Here is a 27,141-nt window from a genome sequence, read left to right as displayed (position 1 = left end):
TTTTCAGAATGGCAGGCAGTGACTAGTGGGGTGCCGAAGGCTTGTTGCTGGGACCCCAGTTATTTACAATATATATTTATGATTTAGACGAGGGGATTAAAGGTGACGTCTCCAAGTTTGGAGATGATACAAAGCTGGGTGGCAGTGTGAGCTGCGATGAGGCTGCAGGGTGACTTGGATAGGTTGAGTGAGTGGGCAGATGCAGTATAATGTGGATAAATGTGAGGTTATCCACTTTGGTGGCAAGAACAGGAAGGCAGATTATTATCTGAATAGTGTCAGATTAGGAAAAGGGGAGGTGCAACGGGACCTGGGTGTGCTTGTACATCAGTCATTGAAAGTAAGCATGTAGGTACAGCAGGCAGTGAAGAAAGCTGGCCATCATAACGAGAGGATTTGAGTTTAGGAGCCACGAGGTCCTTCTGCAGTTGTACAGGGCCCTGGTGAGACCACTACTTGGAGTATTGTGTGCAATTTTGGTCTCCTAATTTGAGGAAGGATATTATTGCTATTGAGGGAGTGCAGCGCAGGTTCACCCGGGATGGCGGGACTGACAATATGATGAAAGAATGGGTTGAATGGGCTTGTATTCACTGGAATTTAGAAGGATAAGAGGGAATCTTATAGAAATATAAAATTCTTAAAGGATTGGACAGGCTAGATGCAGGAAAAAATTTCCCGATGTTGGGGGAGCCCAGAACCAGGGGTCACAGTTTAAGAATAAGGGGTAGGCCATTTAGGACTGAGATGAGGAAAAATGTATTCACCAGATAGTTGTGAATCTGTGGAATTCTCTGCCACGGAAGGCAGTGGAGGCCAATTCACTGGATGTTTTCAATAGAGAGTTTAGCTCTTAGGGCTAAAGGAATCAAGAGATATGGGGAAAAAGCAGGAACGGGGTACTGATTTTATATGATCAGCCATGATCATATAGAATGGCAGTGCTGCCTCGAAGGGCTGAATGGCCTACTCCTGCACCTATTTTTCTATGTTTCTATGTTTCAACAATGCATACCAAAATGCAAAACAAAGTTAATTGACTACAAATGTAAGGATCTTTTACTCTCACCTTTTTAAATTGCCATACCAGCTGCCAGTAACATTACAGATTACACTGTTTAAAATATCTGCTTCCTATAATCTAATCATTGTGCTGTTTTGTTTGATTCAAATGTTGTAAATGGCTTTTAATGAAATGTGACAATTTCAGTCCTGTTCACTGATGCCAATAAAGTGTCATCTTCCTTCATTCTGGAGTGTTTTCTGCAAACTTCCTATATTCAGAACTGGAGGGCAAGTGGTTGTGTGTAGCAAGTATTACTGAGCATCTGATTTAGCGTTATGTACATGTGCGGCACATTGGCAATAATGGAATTTGATGCAAGTTAATTGACATTCTCAAAATTATACTGGGAACATAAGAGTTAGGAAAAAAACAATCGGAATAGGTCATACTTTTCACTAAGACCATGGTTGCCCTTATTAATCTCAACTCCAATTTCCAGCCAAACTCCAGAAACTAGAATTCTTCCAACGGTCCAAAAATGCATCAGTCTCAGCCTTGTTTCTGCCCAGCTGTTATCAGGCAACTGAACTATCCTACAAACAACCAGAGAGGTGGCCTTAGCTGCTATTTACCTAATTGGAGACCCTGGACTATATTTAATCGGACTATACTAGACTTTATCTTGTACTAAGCGTTATTCTTTTCATCATGTATCTGTACACTCTGGACGGCTCGATTGTAATCTTGTATAGACTTTCCGCTGACTGGTTAGCATGCGACAAAAAGATTTGTCCTGTACCTTGGTAGGCGTGCCATTAAAGTAAACCAAACCAAACATAATTAATGAGTGAGCATACACAGCCCTAAGCAGAGTGACTTCTCAAGATTTATAACTCCCTGAGAGAAGGATTATTTTTCTCATCTCAGTCTTAAACAGGCCACTCTTTATCAATCAATGCTCTCTAGTTCTAGATTTCCCTGCAATGAAAATATCAAAGGATCTCTAAATTAATTTCTCAAAAGTTCATGTGATTGTCAGTAACAAGTTCACTCTGAATCTTAATTGTCTCACTTGGTCACTTCTCATTCCTCTAAATTCCATTCTATTTAATCTTTTTTCATGAGACGACTTCTTATCCCCAGGATCAATCCAGTGAATCTTCTCTGCAACACCATCTGAGAAATGTATCCTTCCTTAAATAAGACCAAATCAGCATGTAAAACTCCAAGCAGGATCTCATTGAAGTTCTGTGCAGTTGTAGCAAGACTTCTCTAATTTTTTACTCCAGGCCCCTAATAATAAAGAACAATGTTCCATTTGATTTCCTGACACTTGCAGCACCACTTCCTATACTTTCCTGTGATTTTTGCACAAGGACAACTTGACACCTATGAACACCTGCATTCCCAGGCGATATAAATAATATTTTGTTTTTCTAATCTTCCTACCAAAATTGATTACCTCATTTTCCCCTGTAATATTCTCCATTTTCCATCATTTTGTCCCAACATTAAAATTAATATTCCTTTGCAAACTTTTTATGTCGTCTTCCCACCTTATTTTAGTAACCATCTTTAGAAACTCTAATGCAATATCCCCTAGTGAAGACAATAATATAAATTACAACTAGCTGTCCTCCCAAAACTGGTCCTTGTGGTCACCAATTGTTACACCTTGGTATTGTTTGTCATGTGAAAAGATGGTCTTTACTGAACCTTTTATCTTGCGTGGCACCTTATTGAATTAGCTACCATTCATTGTTTCTACATCTATTGTGCTGCGTCTAAACACACTACAACCATTGTTTCTCCTCACAGAGTTCTAATCGGTTTATCAAAAATAAATTCCCTTTCATAGAGCTTAACTGCTCACTTGATAGAAGGTGATGAATTATTTGCTTTTACTCCCTTTTCTTGCCATTCTCTGACGAAGTCCCCAAGAAATTGTTTCAAGAAAATGTCCCAAATCCATAACTTCATTCTCACAGGTATATTTGCCAATTGGATTTATGTAATCGATCTGAAGGTCAACAGCGCCCATCATGAAAGTCCCCTTCATGTTAATTAACATAAATGCCTTTGGTTTTTAGGTAGATCTTGGAAAAGATTATGGGTTTTTCACTTCATAGTAGATTTTTATTCCAGATTATTTAATTAAATGTATTTAACTTCCCCAGCTCCTCAGTAAATTTTGAACTCCCCAGATTATCCCCAGATAATTAATTAATGTTTCTGCATTAAAACTGATCACCATGTTGCCATTTCAATAAGTACCCAGGATTGACCAATATCACAGAAAAGGGAGCATAATCACTCTTAACCATCCAGAGCAACACAGATCATATACAATCACATATTCACTTTGACCTACCATGTGTCAGATTCAGATTCAATTTCAGATTCAATTTTAATCAATTTACTTTGACCTACCCTGTGTCTGTCACCACTGTCATTTAAAACCATCCATTGCTTGTCCTGCTGAGTTTTTCCAGCCTTTTCAGTCATTATTCACGTCACTTTGTCCCGGTTATATAACATGAGCATTTATTCCTCCTTTTTCCCCCCAGCCTACATTACATTAATGGTCCCATGTGGCGTTGTCATTTTCTTAAATCCGACATCAATCAGGATTATCATGGGGGTGACAATGCTGTGCATTATACAGTGGCTTTCTGCAGATCAGGTTTTCTATGGAGCTAAATGACCAGCTGGTACATTGGTCCACCATAGGTACTCTTTGCTTCTGGCTCAGTAAGATCACAATTACAAATGGTTTGTCATGACTCACAGAGAGTGGTGAGTCTGTGGAATTCTCAGCCTCAGAGGGCCGTGGAGGCAGGTTCTCTGGATGCTTTCAAGAGAGAGTTAGATAGGGTTCTTAAAAATAGCAGAGTCAGGGGATATGGGGAGAAGGCAGGAAAGGGGTACTGATTGGGGATGATCAGCCATGATCACATTGAATGGCGATGCTGGCTCGAAGGGCCGAATGGCCTACTCCTGCACCTATTGTCTATTGTCATTGAGACGTACAGCACCGATACAGGCCTTTCTGCATACCATGCCCATGCTGATCTTTTTGCCCTACACTGATTCCATTTGCCCGCATTGGAGTCACATCCTTCAATGCCTTCCGAGGAGGCAACAGGGTTTGTGAGGAGGGGTGATCTTCGATGATCTATTTCATCCACTCATTATCACCAATGACTCATCCTATGCTCCCTCTTCTGCATCAAAAAGCCCTCTGGGGTGTTTGCGTGTGTGGTCTCATGGATACTTCAAGTGTTGCTGCTAAGGGAAGATTTTCAATGGAACAGATCCGACTGGAGAATTTTGGGATTCTGCTATGTTTGCATAAGAAACTGGTCGACAACAACCAACCTCCCTTCCACCAGCTCCATATATCTATGCACTGTAAATAATCATGTGTTATCTTTCTGCTGACTGGATACAGCCTTCTCCCCATATCCCCTGACTCCGCTATTTTTAAGAGCCCTATCTAGCTCTCTCTTGAAAGCATCCAGAGAACCTGCCTCCACCGCCCTCTGAGGTACAGGATACTGAGTTGGATGATCAGCCATGATCATATTGAATGGCGGTGCAGGCTCGAAGGGCCGAATGGCCTACTCCTACACCCAAGAGCGGAACTCGCTATCAAAACATGGAGGGGACAGGGGACACAATTTTTTGGCGGCCACGCGCGCATGCGCACACTCACACACACGCGCGAGGCTTCGGAGGCTCAATCCAGTGCTAAAAGCGGAGATTTTAAAATCGCAATTTCAAGAACTTGGGGGGATGTCCCCCACCTCTCAAAACATGGGGGGGACGTGTCCCCTCTGCCCCGATGACGAATCAATGTACAGGGAGGAAGTAAAACTGTTAGTGGACTAGTACGGCAAAAATAATCTAGAATTAAATGTCGACAAAACGAAGGAGATGGTTGTCGACTTCAGGAGGGCGCAGCCAAAGCATACACCCCTCAACATCAGTGGCACTGCAGTGGAGAGAGTGGAGAGCATAAAGTTCCTCGGTGTGCAGATTACAGACAGCCTCACCTGGTCCAGGAACACCACTGGGACCGTCAAACAGGCCCATCAGCGACTGCACTTCCTGAGGAAACTAAAACAGGCCTCACTCCCCACCAACATCCTCAGGACTTTCTACAGGGGTACGGTGGAGTCTGTACTCATGTACTGCATAAATACGTGGTACTCCACCTGCAACTGCTCGGACAGGAAGGCTCAGCAGAGGGTAGTGAGGGGAGCAGAGAGGATCATTGGCGTCTCGCTACCCTCGGTACAAGAACTGTTCCAGAGCCGCTGTCTGAAAAAAGCTCAGAGAATTGCTAAGGACTAACTGCACCCCCTCCACATACACCTGGATCTCCTGCCATCAGGCAAGAGATATCGAAGCATCAAAGCCCGGACTACAAGACTGCTAAACAGCTTCCTACCACAGGCTGTGAGGCTGCTAAACAGTCACTCTGTACTCACAGTCACTTGATTCTGCGGCTGGCACGGACACTTTAATAACTGGCACTTGCCACTCAAATCAGCTGCCCCGGACATTTTTATGATTGGTTTATTGTATTTTAACGTTGTGTTTTACCTGCTTTTAACTATTTATTTATACTGTTCCATCAGGGACTGGATTGTTTTTAGTGTTATTATGTGTGAAACGTTTTAAATTTAATGTGCGATGCTCCGCTATTCCCTGGGAAACGTCTTTTCATTTTGCACTGTACAACTGATGCTTGCAAGATGACAATAAAGGTTGATTGATTGATTGATTGATTAAACTAAACTGAAACTGTAAGCCAATGAGTATAGGGAAGTATAAGAGAGTATAAGTAGTTCATGCATAGGGATGCAGAGGTTAAATGATGGGGCCTACCATAGTTAATGCTTATCATGAACTTAGGCCTAGTTCTAATGCCCAAATATATTGCCCAAATACATGCCACGCCTTCCTTAGGAAGTTTGAGGTAATATTTGAAACTTAATTCACAACTTCCATGCATTCAGTGTTATGTTTCAATCATTATGTGTAAGTGTTATAACTTCCTCCTTTACAGTGATCATCTTCTCCTGTTCCAAATCGTGCTATGCAAACTATGAGGCGCACAGTAAATTGCATAATGGCACATTCCTGGACTGACGGTACAATTGACCAGGAATTAGTTCACTCAATTACTTCATTTTAAACGATCACGGCCGTAACCAGAAATCAGCAGTTCTGAGAAATGGCTTCAATCAGCAACCTATGAGCACCCCACCTACTCGAAAAGAGGTTGTGTATCCAGACCTCTAACCTTTTAAAGGCTATCTGAATACATTTACAGTTGCTCATTTGAATTTCATGAAGATATTATAATTTCTCCAGAAATTGTATAACCTGGTGTTATCTTTCTGTTCTTGACTCCACGTGTTCATATATTGGGATGTGGGGAAAGCCGTAAATACCACATTTACAGCGAGCCCCCAGTGCATTGTGCAAAGAGTGGTGAGCCATCATTGTCAGTCAGAGTAGTCCACAGTTCTGATAAGTGGGAAGTTGCAGGAATGATGAAAGAGCTGTGTTGCTTTTCCAAGTCAGAATGGTGTGTGGCTTGGATGAGACTGTGCAAGTGCTGGTGTATTCTATGTCCCTGCTTTTTATTACATCTAAAATCTTCACCTGCTCCAAACCTTTGAATCCTCCTTTGTGTCAGATGCTATGCTAAACTCCTGTATGTTGGCCTCCAAAAGTGGTTTCAGTTTTGGACACTGATAATTTGTAAATGGGTTCACAAGAAGTCATTTGCCCTCTCATGCCATTTAATAATTGCATAACTACACCATCTGTGTCAATTTCTGAAACAAATTACACACCCTGCACTTTTAGCAGGTATGACTGTTATTTTACAGTGTAAAATACAGGGGTCCAACAACAAGACCCGGAGTGCGGCCTTGCACCACCCGGCGCGGCGTTAATGGCTGCGGTACAATTACCATCGCACGCCGGGGGCTTTTACTCTGACATCGGGAGGGGAATGGGGAATGCAGAGGAGGGATAAGTTTTTGCCTTCCATCACAGCGAGGAGGAGATGCACTGTGATGGATGTCTGTGTAAATTGTGTTGTGTCTTGGGTCTTTTTCTTGTGTGTATGGCTGCAGAACCAACATTTCATTTGAACCTCAATGAGGTTTAAATGACAAAATAAAATTGTATTGTATTGTATTGTAACTGACAGCTCTGCCAGTTTAGCAACATTTCTAAACATACTTTCCAACAGATCTTTCGATCATCCACTTTTTAAAAAGGGAGGGAGAGAGAAAATGGGGAATTACAGACCAGTTAGTCTAACATCGGTAGTGGGGAAACTGCTAGAATCAGTTATTAAAGATGGGATAGCAGCACATTTGGAAAGTGGTGAAATCATTGGACAAAGTCAGCATGGATTTATGAAAGGTAAATCATGTCTGACGAATCTTATAGAATTTTTCGAGGATGTAACTAGTAGAGTGGATAAGGGAGAACCAGTGGATGTGTTATATCTGGACTTTCAGAAGGCATTCAACAAGGTCCCACATAAGAGATAAGTATACAGACTTAAAGCACACGGCATTGGGGGTTCAGTATTGATGTGGATAGAGAACTGGCTGGCAAACAGGAAGCAAAGAGTAGGAGTAAACGGGTCCTTTTCACAATGGCAGGCAGTGACTAGTGGGGTACCGCAAGGCTCAGTGCTGGGACCCCAGCTATTTACAATATATATATTAATGATCTGGACGAGGGAATTGAAGGCAACATCTCCAAGTTTGCGGATGACACGAAGCTGGGGGGCAGTGTTAGCTGTGAGGAGGATGCTAGGAGGCTGCAAGGTGACTTGGATAGGCTGAGTGAGTGGGCAAATGCTTGGCAGATGCAGTATAATGTGGATAAATGTGAGGTTATCCACTTTGGTGGCAAAAATAGGAAAGTAGATTATTATCTGAATGGTTGCCGATTAGGAAAGGGGGAGATGCAACGAGACCTGGGTGTCATGGTACACCAGTCATTAAAAGTAGGCATGCAGGTTGTGCAGGCAGTGAAGAAGGCGAATGGTATGTTAGCATTCATAGCAAAATGATTTGAGTATAGGAGCAGGGAGGTTCTACTGCAGGGAAGTTCTACTGCAGTTGTACAGGGTCTTAGTGAGACCACACCTGGAGTATTGCGTACAGTTTTGGTCTCCTAATCTGAGGAAATTTTTGCCATAGAGGTAGTACAGAGAGGGGTTCACCAGACTGATTCCTGGGATGTCAGGACTTTCATATGAAGAAAGACTGGATAGACTCGGCTTGTACTTGCTATAATTTAGAAGATTGAGGGGGGATCTTATAGAAACTTACAAAATTCTTAAGGGGTTGGACAGGCTAGATGCAGGAAGATTGTTCCCGATGTTGGGGAAGTCCAGAACAAGGGGTCACAGTTTAAGGATAAGGGGGAAATCTTTTAGGATCAAGATGAGGAAAACTTTTTTCACACAGAGAGTGGTGAATCTCTGGAATTCTCTGCCGCAGAAGTTAGTTGAGGCCAGTTCATTGGCTATATTTAAGAGGGAGTTAGATGTGGTCCTTGTGGCTAAAGGGATCAGGGGGTATGGAGAGAAGGCAGCTACAGGATACTGAGTTGGATGATCAGCCATGATCATATTGAATGGCGGTGCAGGCTCGAAGGGCCAAATGGCCTACTCCTGCACCTATTAAAGAAGAAAGAAGAAAATCACACCCTGAAGCGCATAATTGCTCTGAAACAAAGTTGGCTACAAAAGATAGAAGTGGCAATTCCCACTTATGTGTACCAACTTATCAGAAAGTCCAGACAGCAAGAGTTTGACAAAATCCTTTCTTTTAATCATTATCGAATCATTCTTGGAAGCACTGTGGTTGTGGTCTGAAGGATAAAACAATATTTTATCAGGAAATATTACCCAACAACATTCAATGATAATTATCTTATGTCACATAAGCAGAAATATAACCATATAACATATAACTATATAACAATTACAGCACGGAAACAGGCCATCTCGGCCCTACAAGTCCGTGCCGAACAAATTTTTTTTCCCCTTTAGTCCCGCCTGCCTGCACTCATACCATAACCCTCCATTCCCTTCTCATCCATATGCCTATCCAATTTATTTTTAAATGATACCAATGAACCTGCCTCCACCATATTCCACTGGGAGCTCATTCCACACCGCTACCACTCTCTGTGTAAAGAAGTTCCCCCTCATATTACCCCTAAACTTCTGTCCCTTAATTCTGAAGTCATGACCTCTTGTTTGAATCTTCCCTATTCTCAAAGGGAAAAGCTTGTCCACATCAACTCTGTCTATCTCTCTGTCTATCCCTCTCATCATTTTAAAGACCTCTATCAGGTCCCCCCTTAACCTTCTGCGCTCCAGAGAATAAAGACCTAACTTATTCAACCTATCTCTGTAACTTAGCTTAACTTAGCTTAGCTTAACTTATGCAACTTTAAATGTTCTTATTCACTCAGGAATCTATTATGGAAGAGGGGAAAGATATTTCATATCACATCGGAAAAAAGGCCAAAAAACCTTTGTGGGAAAATCAGTTGAGAAAGTAGTACTTCATGAGAAAGTTTTTTTTTTTTTAATCTATTCTCTAGCAAAAGATAAAAATAAATCAAAACATGTCATTCATTATTCTTTTATATAAAGTGTAAAATGCCAATCTTGGGACAGCTAGGATCTTAGCCACATTGTTAATTTTAAAGGCAGTGCTTCAAGTTCGCATCTTTAAAATGAATCATGTGATCAAAGCCAACAGAAAATAAACTTACAAAAATGGGAGCAAAGAGCAAAATAAACCAGTTTATCAAAGATGTCAGAACAAAACTATACAATCCATGGTAAAGCCTCCTCTATTCATAATTCAACAGTGTTGTTCAGAGAACATAAGAGCACTCTTTTCTGATACTGAATACTCAAGAACGTAAAGGTTCACTATTCAGTGTTTTCGCAGTCTCGACTGCAGCTAAAGCTTCTGTCGTTAAGTGAACATAAACAGTTTCTTTTTACTAATTCTCCAATGTAAGATAATTATTTATGCATGCAGGGTTTTCTTAAGTGTTTACTTTCAATCTCATTATTGCATTATGTTTGCAAAGGGAAAGTGAAGTTTCCACTAATAAGCTTTTGTGATATTTGTGTTACTTATTTTCCCAGTCATATTCCTCAATTCTCAGAAAATTATTTGATAACGGTGTGCTGTGTGGTGGGGGCCACTTGCACATTCTCATTTGTTTCCAGCTGGGACAACTATAATTTAATTTGCTTAAAGACTAAATTTGCTGGATTCTCAAGGTGGCCACTACTGCGACTGGAATCTTTAATGAGCGTGAAGGGTAATCTGCATCTCAATTGTTGTACCGCTAAATTTTTCCACTGATATTTTCTTCTGTAATCCATTTCCCAGGCAAAGTTAGTAACTGAAAGATTCCACCTTGAGAACAGTCTTCACACAGTGCCGGGCAACGTTGGTGTTGTGTTTCTGAATTATGTTGCATGCTCCTCCTATCTTCTCCCCCACACAGCCTCTGCCAAAGTCATCTGACAGGAAACTAAAGATTAAATTTGTCCGACCGAAGAGAACAAAGAGCCCACAGAGCAGTGAACCAGCTTACTGCAGAGTCCAAACTTTCTAATCCACCCCAAATCTTGGGATTTTCAGGAAAGTGTTAATGCAAAGTTGTTTCAATGCTCTACTATTTTGTCTGTGGATCATCTTTCGACACTTTAGCATTTACACCCAGCATTTCCATAAAGGTTAACTTGAAGCACCAAACATAATCATGTGGAAAATAGACTTTATTGATTGCTATGGTCTATTGTTCCCCTTTTTTAAGTCCCTGTAGTTCAAGTTCAATCTGGAATTACATCATGTCTGGTTTCCCTTGGTTACCAGACAGCTTGCGACGTGACCATGATTAGAGAGAAACAAATATTCATCTTCATGTATCAACTCCTCTTCTACTCAAATATAAACTTCTTTTCCACAAGGACACCTGAAGTATGCACTGTAATCAATTTATAGATCATAGTCTAAATTATATTATCTAATGGCTTCCTAATGGATAATTAATCCATTTACTTTCATATGCATATCTAGGATTCAGGAATCAAAATTCCTGAGAAGAGCAACTACAAAATTACACATACTTCTGTGAACATTTGATGGATTCAGCTACATTAATCATGTAGGATATTTTCTAAGTACAGCGATTCTTGGCAGTATTTTTTTTTAAACAATCATTATTAATTAGTTTTTCTTCACACAAAGAATCAACAGTTTTTCCTGTCGCACTTTCTACGAAGTCAAAAGTTTTTGATAATGTTCTGCAAATCTAAATTGCAGTACTAAGGAAAATAAAGGCAGGGATAAGTGATTAAGTCTGCATTTCTGTTCCCAAAGACTTTGATTCAAGAGTACTAAGCAATCTTTTGAGTCTTTCACATCCAACTATTGAGTTCAACATGCTCCTCCAGAGCACAGCCTAAAACAGCTGCTTCACTGTAAGTTTAACGTAAGTTACTGCAGTAACATAAACTTATGGCAGGAAGTGCTGACCCAGTGTATTTGCCAGGATAGTCAAACAGAAACATTTTTTTTTCAAGGAAAAGAAATATGAGTATTGATGCTACATGCAAAAGGATTAACTATTTGAGTACTGAATTTCATTTTTTCATTTGGCTGGGCAGATTTCTCCTTCCCATAACACAATATCTATGAGGTAACCAGTCACTAAACAGTCAGAAACCTAGAGTGTAACAACAGGCTATGAAACGTCCGACAATAAAATTATACACTGGGTGTGCTGCCTAATCATATTTGTATCTATGATTTAGAAGAAACTTACATCTGGGCCTAGAATCTGCAAATACTCCTAACACATTCTCACACATTTGGCTTCCTTTAAACAAAACTGCCTCACAGCTTAACTGTCACAGAACCATGCTAAAATGCACATTTTTTTTTAGAAATGTGATCGCACCTGCAAACAAAAACAAACACATCTAATGCACAGTTAAATCACCTCAAGTTATTTGAAATATGCCTTTAAAAAACATACATTGCCATCATTGTATAACATTGCACATACATTTTACACTAAATAGGCACAATAAACATAATCTGGCCTGTGATTCTATCTATCTTTTATAATTAGCAATCTAAATGAAAAACAAAGTTGTCCTAAATTTTCAAAATGCTGAATTAGTAACTGTTCTTTAAATATTAATTTGAATATACATGATTCTTAATAAACAAAAGAGAAAAATGCAAGAGCCAATAGTGTTGTGCAAAGTATAGTCTTAATGAACATTTCTACACAGGTCTCCCTACTTTACTGGCTGGGGTCTAACTTTGCACACACTTAACAAAAAGTAATCACGTCTCTTAAAAAAAAAATCGGAATTGCAACTTTTAAGACTGCAGTATCCCTCTTTGCTGCCCTGCATCTGTCCAATTACAGTATCGTTAAATGTCACCGTTGCTCAATAAGGAGCTTAGTTTTGTTTTCACAAAGTTGCATTTTGCGCATTCAATTGCAAGTACCTGTATATTTAGAAATAGTCCAGTATTTTAACCACACAGTCATTCAGTGTTTGCCTTGAGACAATATTCTGAGATGTGATATGTTACTTCTTTTCTATATAATTCACCAAGTCACTTGGTTCATACACTAGCTTTGACTGGGTCAATGCACATTTTGCTCCCAGAACTACTGCTTTGCTATTGACTAAGTCCTGGGATATGCATGCATTTGCTTGCCTTTCCTCTCTAACCAGTAGCCCTAGGAGGTTGCTGGTACCCCCTGTGTTATAGGGCAGCTGAGATAAGAGGTTCTGCCAGTTGGGACTGGGACCTATGAGTCACAAACCTGAAGCTTCACATACTGGTGTACCAGCGCACTGTGCCACTTCACTGCAGAGCAAAATAATTATTAACCAAAAATATATTTTTTCAAAATAAATTATAAATGAAAAATGAAACAAGCATTTCATTGTCCTGAGTATCAAACATTAAGGGGTTAAATTTTCTTCTGTAAAAACTTTCCTTTAACACAGCTCCAGTCTTCTTACAGTAATCTGAACAGATGTTTTACATTTAATTCTCTGAAGAGGATGGCAGCCATGTTTACATCGAGGAGTGTGGGAAAATACAAGCAGTTTAACATTTCCAAATCCACCATACTGAAAATACTAGAAAACGCTGAAGTAGAAACTGACTCTTGATTTAAACCAAATGATAACAATCTTAATGCTGGACAACAAGAAGAGATAATGCAGCTTCATTTTTGATATGCATGTGTAGATTTTAGAAATAGTTAAAATATTACCTTTGCCAAGCAATTCCCAATGTATCGTCACTGGCACTGGGGTATAAATGCCTGCCGTTTTGATTCATGGTCCAGTCACAAATCCTCAGCTGTCAATTGAAACCTATCAGTGAGATTGGGTGTCGAGCAGAACTAGACTCCAAGAATACATGCAAAAAATTCACTTCCATTAAGAAAGGCATTAGTCTGATTAAGATGCAATACAGATTTCAATCAAGAAATATTAGAAAGTCCACCACATTGGTTCAACATTCCAGACAGACAGACAGGGTAAAGGTTAACAAGTGAAAATGTTGACTTTGTTTGCTTAAGGGAACAATTTATGCAGCTGGCACTGGCAATTCATTTTGTCCACTCCAGAAACCCTGAATGTAGAGCTATGAAGAATTGGCGTAGGAGCCTAGTGATCTTGGATGGCTCCGCAGCAGATGGTTCCAGGAATTGTGTTTAGGAGTAACATTTGGGATCAATAATATTGTTTTTCTGCCCTATCTTTATAAATTATATGTGATGATGCCCTGGTTCAGATTCATCTTTAGTTACAGACACTCATAGTTCTCCATAAAAAGATCACGTGGGAACATATCTGACAAAGAGTTTGGTTTCACATATCTAAAATTTCAGTATATTTACAAACCACACATTTAAATGCGTTCATAACTAATAATGCAAATAAAAGGTTATTTTTAACTTTATAAGATCAAAACATTGTTACATCTGCTTGAAGTGTATTATAATACTATAATTAGAACTGCTGGTCGTTTATCAATCATAGAAAAGAGGAATATTAGCAGATACTGAATGATGCTCATTGTACTCTCATGAAAACTATATTTGGTTTCTTGAACAAATTTCAATACTTTGGCTGAGTTTTAAATTTAATTATCTGCAGGCAAGTTTCTGAAGAGGCTCTTTATCTCCATATCCAACAATTCATCGGTTCTTACCTGATCTTTACTCAGTAATTTTATCTACTTAATATTAATGTTGAGGAATATAACATATTTAAGATTCAGAGGGAGCAAAAGATTTATTTCTAGATTCTGATGCGTTTAATAATACCAGGAGATCTAAATAATTCCCATTTCAAAAGAAGTTCATGCCTTTGGAAAGCTTAAGCAGAAACCATGGTATAGTCAAAAAAAAAAGCTCCACTAATTTTGTACCATTTTGAGTAGATTAGATTCATAGACTTGTTATGCCAAAAAACCCCATCAGATCTGTGGTGGATATTTACAAAGCATCTAGTCAGTCCTGTTTAACCACCTTTAGCTCTATTTGTGTGTAGACCATTAAATGTTTATTCAGTTTGCTTTTGAAAACCACAGTCAAATCTGAATCAATGGTTCAATGGCATTCAATTGTGATGTGTACCTAAGTACGGTGAAATTATTTTATTTGCATACAGTCAGTGACAATTCTAGTATACAGTAGGCACAATTATGCTAAGTATAAGAGTGTAAGACTGTAGACCACACTGAGTCAGTACACAAGAGTCATCACATTTTAGATGCCATCTTGTACCATTTCAAGCCCACCACATTTTCTGTTTCTGCCTTCCAGTTTTTCCACACAACACTTTAGATCTTTTATCCTTCACTATAAATCTGTGAATTCTGGCCCCTCCACTGAAGGGAACAGTTATTCCAATTATTACCTATTATTTTAACATTATTATTTTGTTCATCTCTACCAAATCTCCTCAAATGCTTTTTTGTGTCAAGAAACATAATCTCTGTTTTGCTAATCTATTCTTAAACCTGCATCCCTCAAATTATTCTGGTAAATCTTAATGTCCACCTTGGCTAGGACCTGAGAATCAGTCATGTATGGTGAACAAAATGGATGAAATACTTTGATTGTGGCTTAAGATGTGTTTAGAAACACTCCATATAATCTCTACACTTTTGTGCTCTGTACTTATGTTTATAATCCCTAAGATCTCATTTGTTTTATTAACTGATTTCTCAACCTGCTTTCCTACCTTTAAAGATCTGTGGACGTAAAATCCCAGGTCCATGTATTCCGTTCTGCAATATACCCTTTGTTGATTTGTTTTTTTTACTCATTCTTTTTGCCAGAATGCATAATTTCATTCTTTCTCCACTGCCACCTGCCTCTTATCTGCACATTGTACTTGCCTGTTGTGTTCTCTCGAAACCTACCACCATCTTCTGCTATCTCTACACATGTCTATGTTTCGTGTCAACCACAAATCTTGAAATCTTAACTTGTGCACACGTCTTCATTGTTTATATCGATCAAAAACAACAGTCCACTCTCTACCTATTTCCTGCCAGGAAGTCAACAGTCTTTTGTCCATTATGACTATGCTAACCATTCATTCTAGTTTAAGTTTAGTTTAGAGATACAGTGCAGAAATAGGCTCTTTGACCCACCGAGTCCGTGCAGACCAGCGATCCCCATACACTAATACTATCCTACACTAGGGACAATTTACAATCTTTACCAAAGCCAAGTAACATACAAACCTACACATCTTTGGAGTGCGGGAGGAAACTGGAGAACCCCAGTGGAAACCCACGCGGTCACAGAGAGAATGTACAAGCTCCGTACAGACAGCACCCAAGCCAGGATCAAACCCATATCTCTGGTGCTGTAATGCAGCAACTCTACTGCTGTGCCACCTTGCCACTCTAAATCTATATACTTGCACTTAGTCCATTGCCTACCATCCCTTGGTGATTCAAGTACTACATTTATTATGTCTCTGCTAAGATGTTATATCGATGATGTACCTAGACTTCAGTTTCTCGAATCAGACTTATATGTGGTACTTTATCAAACACCTCTGAAAATCCATCTACCTCATCCCCTTCATCTTCAACAAATTTATGCTAGTTTTCTTCACGAATTTGTGGCTGTTATTTTTTCTCCTTGATTATTACATCTAACAACTTTCCCACCATAAAGGTAAGCTGATCAAACTCTGGTTGCTGTGTATAATTCTTCACTCCATTTTTATGAGAGTGGATATATATGGCATTCTCCCCTTCCCTCTATCTAGAGAGGATTGGAAGATTAAGAACAGTCCTTCTGTGATATCCACTCCAACATTTCTCAACTGGATGTATCCTTTTCAGATATTCCCTTCAAGCACAGCCAGTCATCTCAGTGCACCCCCCTTATTATTAGTCTTCACATTCATTATCTTTCTTCTGCATGGTATGACAACATCTTTATTTTTGACAACAACCAATGCAATAGACTCATGGAGCAAATCCTGGTGGATTTGACCAGCTGCCCAAACTCCCCACAAAGGCACCTGCCTTCCCATATCTGGGAGGCATGGGCAGGGTGTAGGGAGATCTCACAAGCAGAGAGACTCCAAGCAGCTCATATCATAGGTCCTGCCTATTATCTTTCTTCTGCATGGTATGACAACATCTTTATTTTTGACCCCAATAATGACTTGGCAGTCGCTGTCTACAAGTAATGCTCAGGATGGCAGCTTGGGTAGCCTTGAGTGTGTGTGAGTCTAAAGCACAAGTCTAGTGTTCAACCATAAGACAATCATAGCCAAGCTCAGTTTTTTTAGATTTCACCTTCCCTGATCAATTTCACTCATTTGAATGGGATAGTTCCATGTATATATATTATGAATTGGGAGGGAGGGCCATTCAAAAACAAATTCATCTTTAGAATACCCATATTCTTTTTTCTGTCAACACAGGGTAGTGACAGGCTTAACACAACCACAGACTTGCATGAGCCAAAGGGATCAATAAACAATAACATAAAGCCCTAACATACAGATAAAATACAACATTTGTACATCACATGCTAACGCTACAATGAAAACAAAAATGTAGCTAATGATTTTCTTTTGGAATCAAATAAAATCCAGCATTTCCTCCCAAACAAATCTCTGAATTAATCCTTCAAATAAGTTACAATGTGATCTCTGTAAATGAGATTCTCATTTCTCAACAGAGAGAAAATGAGATCCAATTTCAAAAACTCTAGAAACGTGATCTAATCAATAATGTTGAGTTAATACAAGGAAGTGATAAGGGGAAATATATTTGCACATTATACTTTCAATTTATTTCAAATTCCAATAATTAATAATATTATAATATGTATGATATTTAAAGAAATGCTTAGGCAAATCTAGATCCACAATGTCAGCATAATGACAATTTTCTTTCTGGTTAAAACCAATTTGAACATTTTGTCTCATTCACTGCATTTTTTTCTTTAATTAAAACTCCTTATCTATTACATGAAAGTGAAACTAATTACAAAATTATTAGAAACTAAATGGACTCCTGCTCTTGACATTAGAATACTGATTTTGTACTGGGGTCACCCGCAAAATCTGCTGCTGTAACTTCAAGTAGTTTTAATAATTTATCACCAGTATATCTTGTACTTAACAAAAAAAAGAATTGAGAACGTTAAGTCCCCAATCCAAGTTTGGCTGCTTTAAGCACAATTTTCAAATATCTCTGTGTCTTTATCAGCATTTTAATCTGCTGTCTTTAATCTTTATACTCAAGCGTAAATCATACTACAGAACTCAGCTGCATTTTACAAGGGCTTGAAAGAATTGTTTATTAGAATCACAATCACCAGTGTATTGAGGAACAGGAATGATTTGTGGCAATGGCAGGTGAGTTTCCCTGGAGGTTGCACAAAACAACATCTAAATTGTTCCGTGATGAAAGAGGCAGGCCACATGAAGTTGGACAAGACAGGCCAAAATAAAGTTGCCATTTATTTTCCATATTCTACATGTTCTGCACTTGCAGCTCAGATCTATTTTTACTTTCTTCAGTTGACTGAGATTTTAAAATTACCAAGTTATCCAAGAGCCATGGCCATGCACTGGGCCAGATCTTTCAGCACTCCATGCGCCAATTTGCTTTTAACTTCATTCACAAATCTTGACCACCTATATTTAAGTGTGGATTAAACTGCTCTGTAAATTGGATCACATGGTAGTCTGCAAGTTATGCATGCAGAGTTGGCATGATTTTAATCTGCAGGCAACTCTGAATTGACACCAATACTAATAAACTGGGAAGCTGTGGCTCTGCTAATACTACACACTGAACCCTGCTGACCCCTTGACAAACTATTGGCATTTACCCGTGGTAAATGCAAGCAGATTCTGGACCTTCAAACACATATGCTTGAATACGGAAGTCCTAAACTAGCAAACAGATTCTTCACAGTGAATTTGTTAGCACATTCTGTCACTGGACTCCACGTGGAAACCACCAACAAAACACAAATGTCACTGAGAGTCCCATGCATGCTTCAACTGAAATGTTACAGCTCCTGGGAAGAAAGTTAACAATGAGGCGATACTCTTTCAATAATTATTGATGTGTGATTTGATACTTACATTATTTTAAAATGTTTTCCAGTAATTTTATATACAGTTTGGAAATGTTTTAATCACTTATTTCACATTTATTAGTTGCTGAATGGTTTTGGGCATTCAGAAGTTTTTGAAAAACTTTTTGATTGATAACAATGTAGGAGCAGTGTTGTGAATTCAGACAACTCATGTGACTATATTACATTGGGTTTGGATGGGGCCTTGTTGATCAGAGTCATAGAGTTTTACAGGGTGGGAACTATCCAGAACACAGCCTACTTGATATGTGCTCCATTCATCACCTTCAATTCTCCCTCTCCACATAAATGGCACAATATGGCTGCAGTGGATGATCAAATAGTGGGACAAGAGGAATGCGGGATATGAGAAGGTGTGATATGGGATGTGAAGAACAGGTATGGATATGTCATCCTCTTCAGAGTTCCCCATAACACTGCTGGCTATAGGCTCATTGATGGTCACAATATATTTCAAGTGATGGAAATGGCTGTGCCCCTTGCCAGTCTGCAAGTGATAGAGGGATTGTGTTGGTGGGTACAGTGCAATGGGTCTGAGAGATTAGCCTGGTATTTGTTAAATTACGGACAATGTGTGGAAATTGTGAATTGTGGGTATAATGCTTGGAGAAGTGTGGTAAGCAGGTGAGGATACGGTGCAGTATCTAAATGTCAGGTAAGATTGTCACCTTGATGAAATTTATTGGGAGGTGAAGGAAGCATGGAGGGAGGCATTTGTTTTGTGAGATAAGCTAGAGGCACATTGTTCCTGAAACAGACGTTAAGTGTGATCTCCTCCCACTGTTCACAACAGTTAGCTTCCTTTCTCTTTCTCCTCACCTCAGCCACTGAAGCACCTACAGCAGTTCACAAACTGGGATATCCATTCTCATCAATGGCCTCCACCAACCTCCCCTTACATAGAGGATAACTTGCACTGAACATTGCAGGCTATAACACCTCCCTTTCAGAGATGCAGGAATGGCTCCATCAGAGAAGGCTTGAAACAACTGATGCTTTCCTCACACAAAATATGGTCCATGTATGTCCACCAGAGTACCAAACTGTCTCATATCTGAAAAGGCTGGGAGAGCAAATTGCAAATGCAGCCTGTACCTAGATATAGGACATACAGTAGCTTTATATACATTGCGATCCCAATGCATGTATTCTAGTGGCGTTCATTGATACTTCCATCTTTCCCTCTGGAGAGTACAATGCTACCCTGTACATGAGAGAGTTAAATGGTAGAATTCCTGCAATACTTCTCCTGTACTCACAGGACACTGGTTCGGTCCATTTTTTGCACAAAGGAACATAATAGTAAACAACCAAGTGGAAGTCATCATTTAACATGCCACTCAGCTCGGGCTGCCTCAGCTACTTTTTATTTGCCTCTTCCATCATGTCCAGCAAAATATGAAATCATAAATATGAAATAAATTATATGCACAATCATTTCTATGTGAATTGACAGAATTAAATAGCTCTAAAACACTCCTTGTTTGATCCCCTAGCTTACTCAGTGCCACTTTCACATCAATGTACTGTAGATACCATGACAAATGTGTAATTTTATGTATTACCTATACTTGTTATTTAGAATGCATTATATTAAGTTTTCCAATGAGACCAAAGTATTTTAATGCTCTTGTGCTCTTAACACATTGAAAAGCTATACATCATTGAATACTTAACATAGGTATTCTCTACCATGGAGTCATTTCATTCTTTTTTTTTTAAGTACTACCAAGGGGTGTTATAATACTGAGCAACATTAACGAGTCACTAAGCATGGATATACACATATTAAATGCACTTTTACATTGTAGTTAGTACCTGGTTAAGGAAAAATGCTGGATCATGATGGAACAAGGGATTTACTTATGCTCACTGCAATTCTGAATTGCATAGCAATACCAACATACTTAAAAATCATCTATTTTAATAATGACCATACAGTGTCACAGTCTCAAGAAACACTAAGTAAATTTGGGTGATTTGTTCTCAAGAAAGGACAACAAAAATTGATAGGTTTTGTTTGGAATGTTAGGCGGGACAGGAAATCAATTTACTTAAACAAGCCTGAGTTTCCATGGGTTGTCAGTATTTTGACTGCAATTTCCTTTCTCATTTCCTTTAGATGAAGCATATGTGGAATGTGACCCAACTTCCTCTCACTCTATCTATACATTCAGCCTTCACCTTGGCAGTCCTGTGATTTGTCTTTATGTCAAACTGTCAATCATAGCCCAGGACACAATGAGAACATGGTGCCTTCAGGATCCTGAATGCATCACACTTCCTTACACTCCCATAAAGTTCCCTGCTGGGGGAAGAGCTATCTTACATTGGTGTGGTTTTCTATTCACCATATTATCATTACAGCATCCTTTGAGAGGCCATCACGTCCATCAAGCACCACACTTTAAAGTAAAAATGCAACCCAACAATGCTAAACCATAGTGTAAGAGTCAATCAGATTATTCTTGATAGATATGTTCTTTTTCAGCCTTGAAGCATTCAAGCCAGAGGAACGTTCATGCTAATTTGTCAAATGGACGGACATGACTGATAAATCATATTACAACCAAAAGTAATCATAGAAGTATAAGACTTAGTCTGGTTGATCATGCTCACTACAACTTGGCTCAACTCTACAACATATCTGTTGTGGTAGATTTGTGCTGTTACAGATGCTCTCTGTGGGATACATTGGAGGAGGAAGTTGGTGGTATGTCAATTTTGTACAACCAATTCTATTTTATTCTATCATCATTTTGTCAACCAAACAGAGTGAAATTTACCCAATCATTGCTTATCTTGAATATCACAAATTGCTGGACTTCACTTCAACTACAACCTATCAACTATCAGGTTTCACTAAGACATTACGTATTGTATTCAGCAGCATAACAATTCCAGTTTGAAGGATAACTTATTTGAAAATGGTTTCCTTACCAAGCTGAAGGGTTGTCAGTCAAATTTTATTTTGTGAATGCCAATTTTATGCGAATTAACAGAATTTGCTAAATACAAATGTAGATTACTAATGCTAAACATAGATTATACCTTAACATGCTGACTGGAGTGCCCATCTTAGGTTGATTCTGGTTTCATCCATACAGAATTTTGAAGATCAATTTAATGGAAGGACTATTGGACCACCCTCAGCTTTGGGGACTTTATTTTGTCATTTGCAAAGTGAATAATACCAGAAAACTGGAACTGTTCCAAATGCATGAATTATATTCATATAAGACTTGCACTTAGGTACTAAAGACAATTTCAGCCCTCACAATACAAAGTAAAGGTTAGACTTATTCAGCAACACTTAGAAATCAGCCATTTGGAGGGAAAATGGATTTTGATGATTATCTTTAGAAATATCAAAGCAATAAGGGGGAAAGAAGGGTTTCTATTTTAATGAATGCATTCACCCTGTGCTTGTAATATGTAGCTCCACGTATATACTAACACGACATTTCTAACAGACAACAGGTACATTGTTAACATCTTAAATTGTTCGATCAATTTTTTCAAAATGTTATGCTCAATTTGTAGCCAGTATACAGTAACTTCACTGTTTTACAAATGCTAGTTTGTGGTGTAAATGCAATTTGCTCACTTGATACCTTATGATTTTTAATGTGCTGCTATTCATTTCGAATCGTTACAATTGCTCATTAACCTGACTGGCTAATTAACTATATATACAGACAGAGCAAGCAATGTACTGATTTTGCTTGTTGCTGTTCCGATGAGTGCAGCAGACCCATTTTGTATGCTCTAATTAGTTATAGATAGACACTGCAACAAGCTGCCACCAACTACCTCATGCTGCTTGATTAACGGCCATGCCACAGATGTCAGACAGAGACCATGACTGTAGATTCACATCAAGATTCAGACTTCCTTTATACTGACAGATGAAAGAAATCCAAGTAGTTAGAAAACTATAAGCCATGTCCTCTCTTTCTCCATGCATTCTGCCACGTTTGCATCACTTTGAAAAGAAACCTTCAGTTTCAGCAGAGGCTAATATACCTGCATACAAAAGCATTAAATTACCCCTAATGTTTGCCACAAGTTAATAGACTGACCCCACATACATTCACTTAGATGCCTAGATAGGATACTCTCAAAATTTTATTTGTTCAATTGACTTTTTCCTGCCATATTATGTTTTGTAAAGCATTACTCTCCGGTATTAGTGGCTCTGTGATGCTTGGTGTTTTTAAACTTAGAAATTACAGGGTGAAAGATTAGCAAATACATCTATGCTCAAAGAGTATCTACGGATTTCAGAACAACATTATTTGATTAAAGCTGAACGATACATGGAATCTTGAGTTCTGCTTCTTGTAAACAAAATTACTTCATTCAAATGAAATGACTGTGGAAGAAGTAATGAGTGGAGCCAGTTTATCCCACTACTGGCTTGACAGAGCTTTGCTGTCCACAATTCAACTGTAGAAAATGTTCAGGATTTCCTTGGAACACAAGCCACTTAACAATGCCACAAAAGAGCATATGGTCAAATGATATCATACCGCAGAAATATAAATCACTATGCAGGCCGCAACAACAAAGGGAAAAAGTTATACAACTGATGTTATTTATATTAAGGGTCACCACCTATTAAAATATCTGGTGTTAAAACTTGAACTTGGATTTCCCATCAATTTTTGTTTTCACTTTTCTTGGCTCATACGCTCATACTTATTTTGTTGATTTATTCTGACCTTAACTCTATTTATATTCAATTTATTTGTTTGCTGTGTAAGTGCAAAGTAATAAGTTTCTAACACTATAAAGTAGATAAGGAATAAAAGTTTTTTTCTAAATTCACATCTCTTGAACACTACATACAATCCAAGCTTCTATACCCAATTAATTCATGTTCACGTTACCTTCAAGTTCATAAACTATAATTCTGAATAATATATATAAATAGTAACTATTGCAATTATTTATTCATAAAAGTGATTTCTAGTTTTTCTTTTTTTGTTCTTTACTTATTTTAGTTTGCGCTGGCATAATAGATGATGATACATATTTAAAATGTACCACATTACAGTCTTTTCAATTAAAACTCATTCTTGGCACAGTGCAATCTTATATTTCATGCTGGATCTGTTAATGTTACTTCAGGCATATTACAAAACCACCAACCACTTTATATTAGTAACTTACATTTATTTCTAAACTATACAGTCCAAATAATTTGATAAGAGCACTTGTTGTTTCAGTAATTTGTTCAAGGGGCATGAGCGTGTGTTGTTACTTGTGATGGGTTCTAGTTAATAAAAATATGGAAAATGCAGAACTGATTGGTGCTTGGTTTCGACAGCTTAAAAGTACAAAATATGCTTACTACTTAAGGTGAAATTATCAATGTGTAAATTATATTGTATTATGATTATTCCAAATCTAGACACAGTAGACATTTTCAGTATTGTATTTCAATAAATCATGGCTAATGCAAAGAATGAAAATTGTGTTGTAAGAAATAGATGAAGAGTATTTCAGTCTATTAAACAATCTTTAAACTTGAATTTGGATTGGTTCTAATAATGTTTCACTGAGGGTATGGAAAGGAGCATAGTATTTCCTTACATTTCTGTATTTATTGGTTATATGTTGTTTTGTTTTTACCATGTGTAATACAGACTTGCCCTAGACATGACAAAACAGTAGTTCTCATCAGACACCTAATTTATTACAGTCTGAGGTCTTGCTTCCATGAATCAATTCTGCCGTGGTTGTGAAACATGATTTTGTTTTGGGGGTTAAACCTATCATAACACCAGAGCTCTCAATGACAAGGTTGCATTGCATTTGATGTTTAGAATCATTTTCTAGAAGAATTTGATTGTGCATAAAATCCCAGCAGATAAGAAGAGAACATGATCAAAAGAGCTACCAACATGTGAAGCTGCTTCTGATGATATTCACAAACCAGTTCAAAAAATGCTTATGCTTCCTAGAAAGCATAAGCAAAAGAAGCATGGTTCCGAAACATGATGCATCCATCAATATAAAAATTAAGTTTCAAATCAGGGAGTTGTTGGTAGAGAATGGAGAAGAGTTGAGAGAAATTCTGAATAAAATACACTCAACAAACTTAGATTACTGCTTCAGGGCTAATTTACAATCATTGCAGAATCATACCTGTGTGACTAATAGAGAGGTAGTGTGCCAGAATTACCTCATTTATTCAGCTAAAGTTCTCTTTTAAAAAACATTGACCATGTGCAACTTTGGCTAAGTTTGGTCTCACCTCTCTTGCATCGGTGTTATCGGTAATATCTACTTGTGGAGATCAATATATCATACATGAAACTTTAGATACACTTTAGATAGTTTCATTTTGAAAAGCTAGCTGTTTTAAAGGCAATTTAACTAAAAATATTAAAAGGGAGATTTGAAAAGAATCACTACAAATAAATATGACAAAAAAGGATGGAGTAGCAAAACCACTAATTATTACGTTGTGGTTTTTGTGGTGGTGTTCAGATATTTAAAAATAAGTACTTGAGGTTAATCTGGCAAAGATACATTGTTTGAGCAATAATGGACATACAGTATGCATGCACTTTATTGCAAACGTAATGTTGAAGCCATCAAATTGTCATGGATGATGCTTTCTCAATTAACCATGGCAGTGCCCATCAAGTCTGCTATTCTATTCAATCATATTTTAAAGGGCATTTGCGCTGTAGACATTTAGCTAAATGTTGATTTATTGTGGAATGCTGTACTAAATAGTGTAATGCTTAAACCCATCTTGCCTCTCAGTGCTAAAGTCAGATAAGAGCAGGTGCGAGCAGTGAAGGGGAGTTGTCTCAGCACTGCTTAGAATGAGTCCAATTTCACAAGCTATACCTAAATCTTATTTTCCAACCACTAGAGGTTTGTGACAAATTCCATCAAGGAACAAAGTAATTGATAGGAATTTCAAATAATCTAGAACAAATTCAAAGATGCCTGTTATAGGATCATTGCATTGTACAGCACATAATTGAACCCTTCAGTTTACCACATCTATGACAACTGTAGTACCTATCTATACTAATTCCACTTGCCTGCATTGGATATCAGATATCTCCCAGTCTTCCAGCCCTCCACTATTATTTTACATGATGATCCTAAAATCAAGGTTGTCTGAGGACACATTTTTGTGCATTAAGTTGACAATGTAGGTGAAAGATGAAGGCTATGCCGTGCAGTGATTCAGTCATATGTCTTTTTCTCTAACTCTTCCAATAACACCAATGTTTACTCTGAAGGAGATGAGTGTTGAGGTCTTAAATTGTTTGTAAATTCTGTGCAATTATTGGCCATCATTGATAAATCATCAGTATACGTGCTTACATTTACTTCTATATCATTGTTACGAACAACTTATCTGTCTCTTTCATTGGAGAAGGTTCTTAAATTGACAGAGGATATTTAACCTTGGGAGTGTTTCATGATATGTGGAATAGGAGAATGGTACAGAACTCTATGAGACCATTCAGCCCACTGTTTATACTACAGTGCCCTCCATAATGTTTGGGACAAAGACCCATCATTTATTTATTTGCCTCTGTACTCCACAATTTGAGATTTGTAATAGTAAAAATCACATGTGGTTAAAGTGCACATTGTCAGATTTTAATAAAGGCTATTTTTATACATTTTGGTTTCACCATGTGGAAATTACATTTGTGTTTATACATAGTCCCCCCATTTCAGTGAACCATAATGTTTGAGACACATGGCTTCATGGGTGTTTGTAATTGCTCAGGTGTGTTTAATTGCCTCCTTAATGCAGGTATAAGAGAGCTCTCAGCACCTAGTCTTTCCTCCAGTCTTTCCATCACCTTTGGAAACTTTTATTGCTGTTTATCAGCAGCAACAAATCTCTCGGGACAGGTCGGGGGGGAATTCCCCCCGCCACGGGTACCATGTAATCCCGTACTACCTGCCCGATGGTCGAATAGTCGACGACTAAACCGTCTCCCCCACCTGGTTTGCCAGGTGAGGAAGGGGCGGTGGACCCCCTAGCAGGACCAAAAACATGACCTGTCAAAGGGCAGATGAGCTTCTAGCGAGCCAACGGCCATCCACACTTCAGTAGAAGTTGCGATCACTGTCGTACATAGCATTGTAAGGAATGATGATAAAGCACACACACCAAAATCCTATACTTCCAGCGGCAGACATCTGCAGGAAATGGAGGACAGAGATGTGTGGTGTGTCCATCACCGTTCCCATTGGAAACTAGCACCACTGCGCCGCTAATGTTTTCAACGATGATGATGATTTTGATGATTATCACCAAGAGGACCAAAGTTGTGCCAATGAAAGTCAAAGAAGCCATTATGAGACTG

At 38.5% G+C, this 27,141-nt stretch overlaps 1 protein-coding gene across 12 annotated transcripts in view; it reads right to left on the bottom strand.

Moving 5' to 3' along the window:
• Positions 1 to 27,141, bottom strand: part of LOC129695542 (nuclear factor 1 B-type-like) — a 291,616-nt gene that overhangs the window by 35,037 nt on the left and 229,438 nt on the right. For 10 of the 12 annotated variants that reach the window (XM_055632563.1, XM_055632569.1, XM_055632560.1 and 7 more), the window contains one exon: positions 13,397 to 13,485. The exons of the other annotated variants lie outside the window; for them this stretch is intronic. In XM_055632563.1, coding sequence (XP_055488538.1) covers positions 13,397 to 13,485 — 89 coding nt within the window. The remainder of the gene's footprint in view (positions 1 to 13,396; positions 13,486 to 27,141) is intronic. 12 annotated transcript variants of the gene reach the window in all.

Source organism: Leucoraja erinacea, chromosome 3, assembly GCF_028641065.1.
Source record: "Leucoraja erinacea ecotype New England chromosome 3, Leri_hhj_1, whole genome shotgun sequence".
Classification (NCBI taxonomy): domain Eukaryota; kingdom Metazoa; phylum Chordata; class Chondrichthyes; order Rajiformes; family Rajidae; genus Leucoraja; species Leucoraja erinaceus.
Note: the sequence above shows the minus strand (reverse complement) of the source record. Positions and strands in the feature narration are given on the sequence as shown.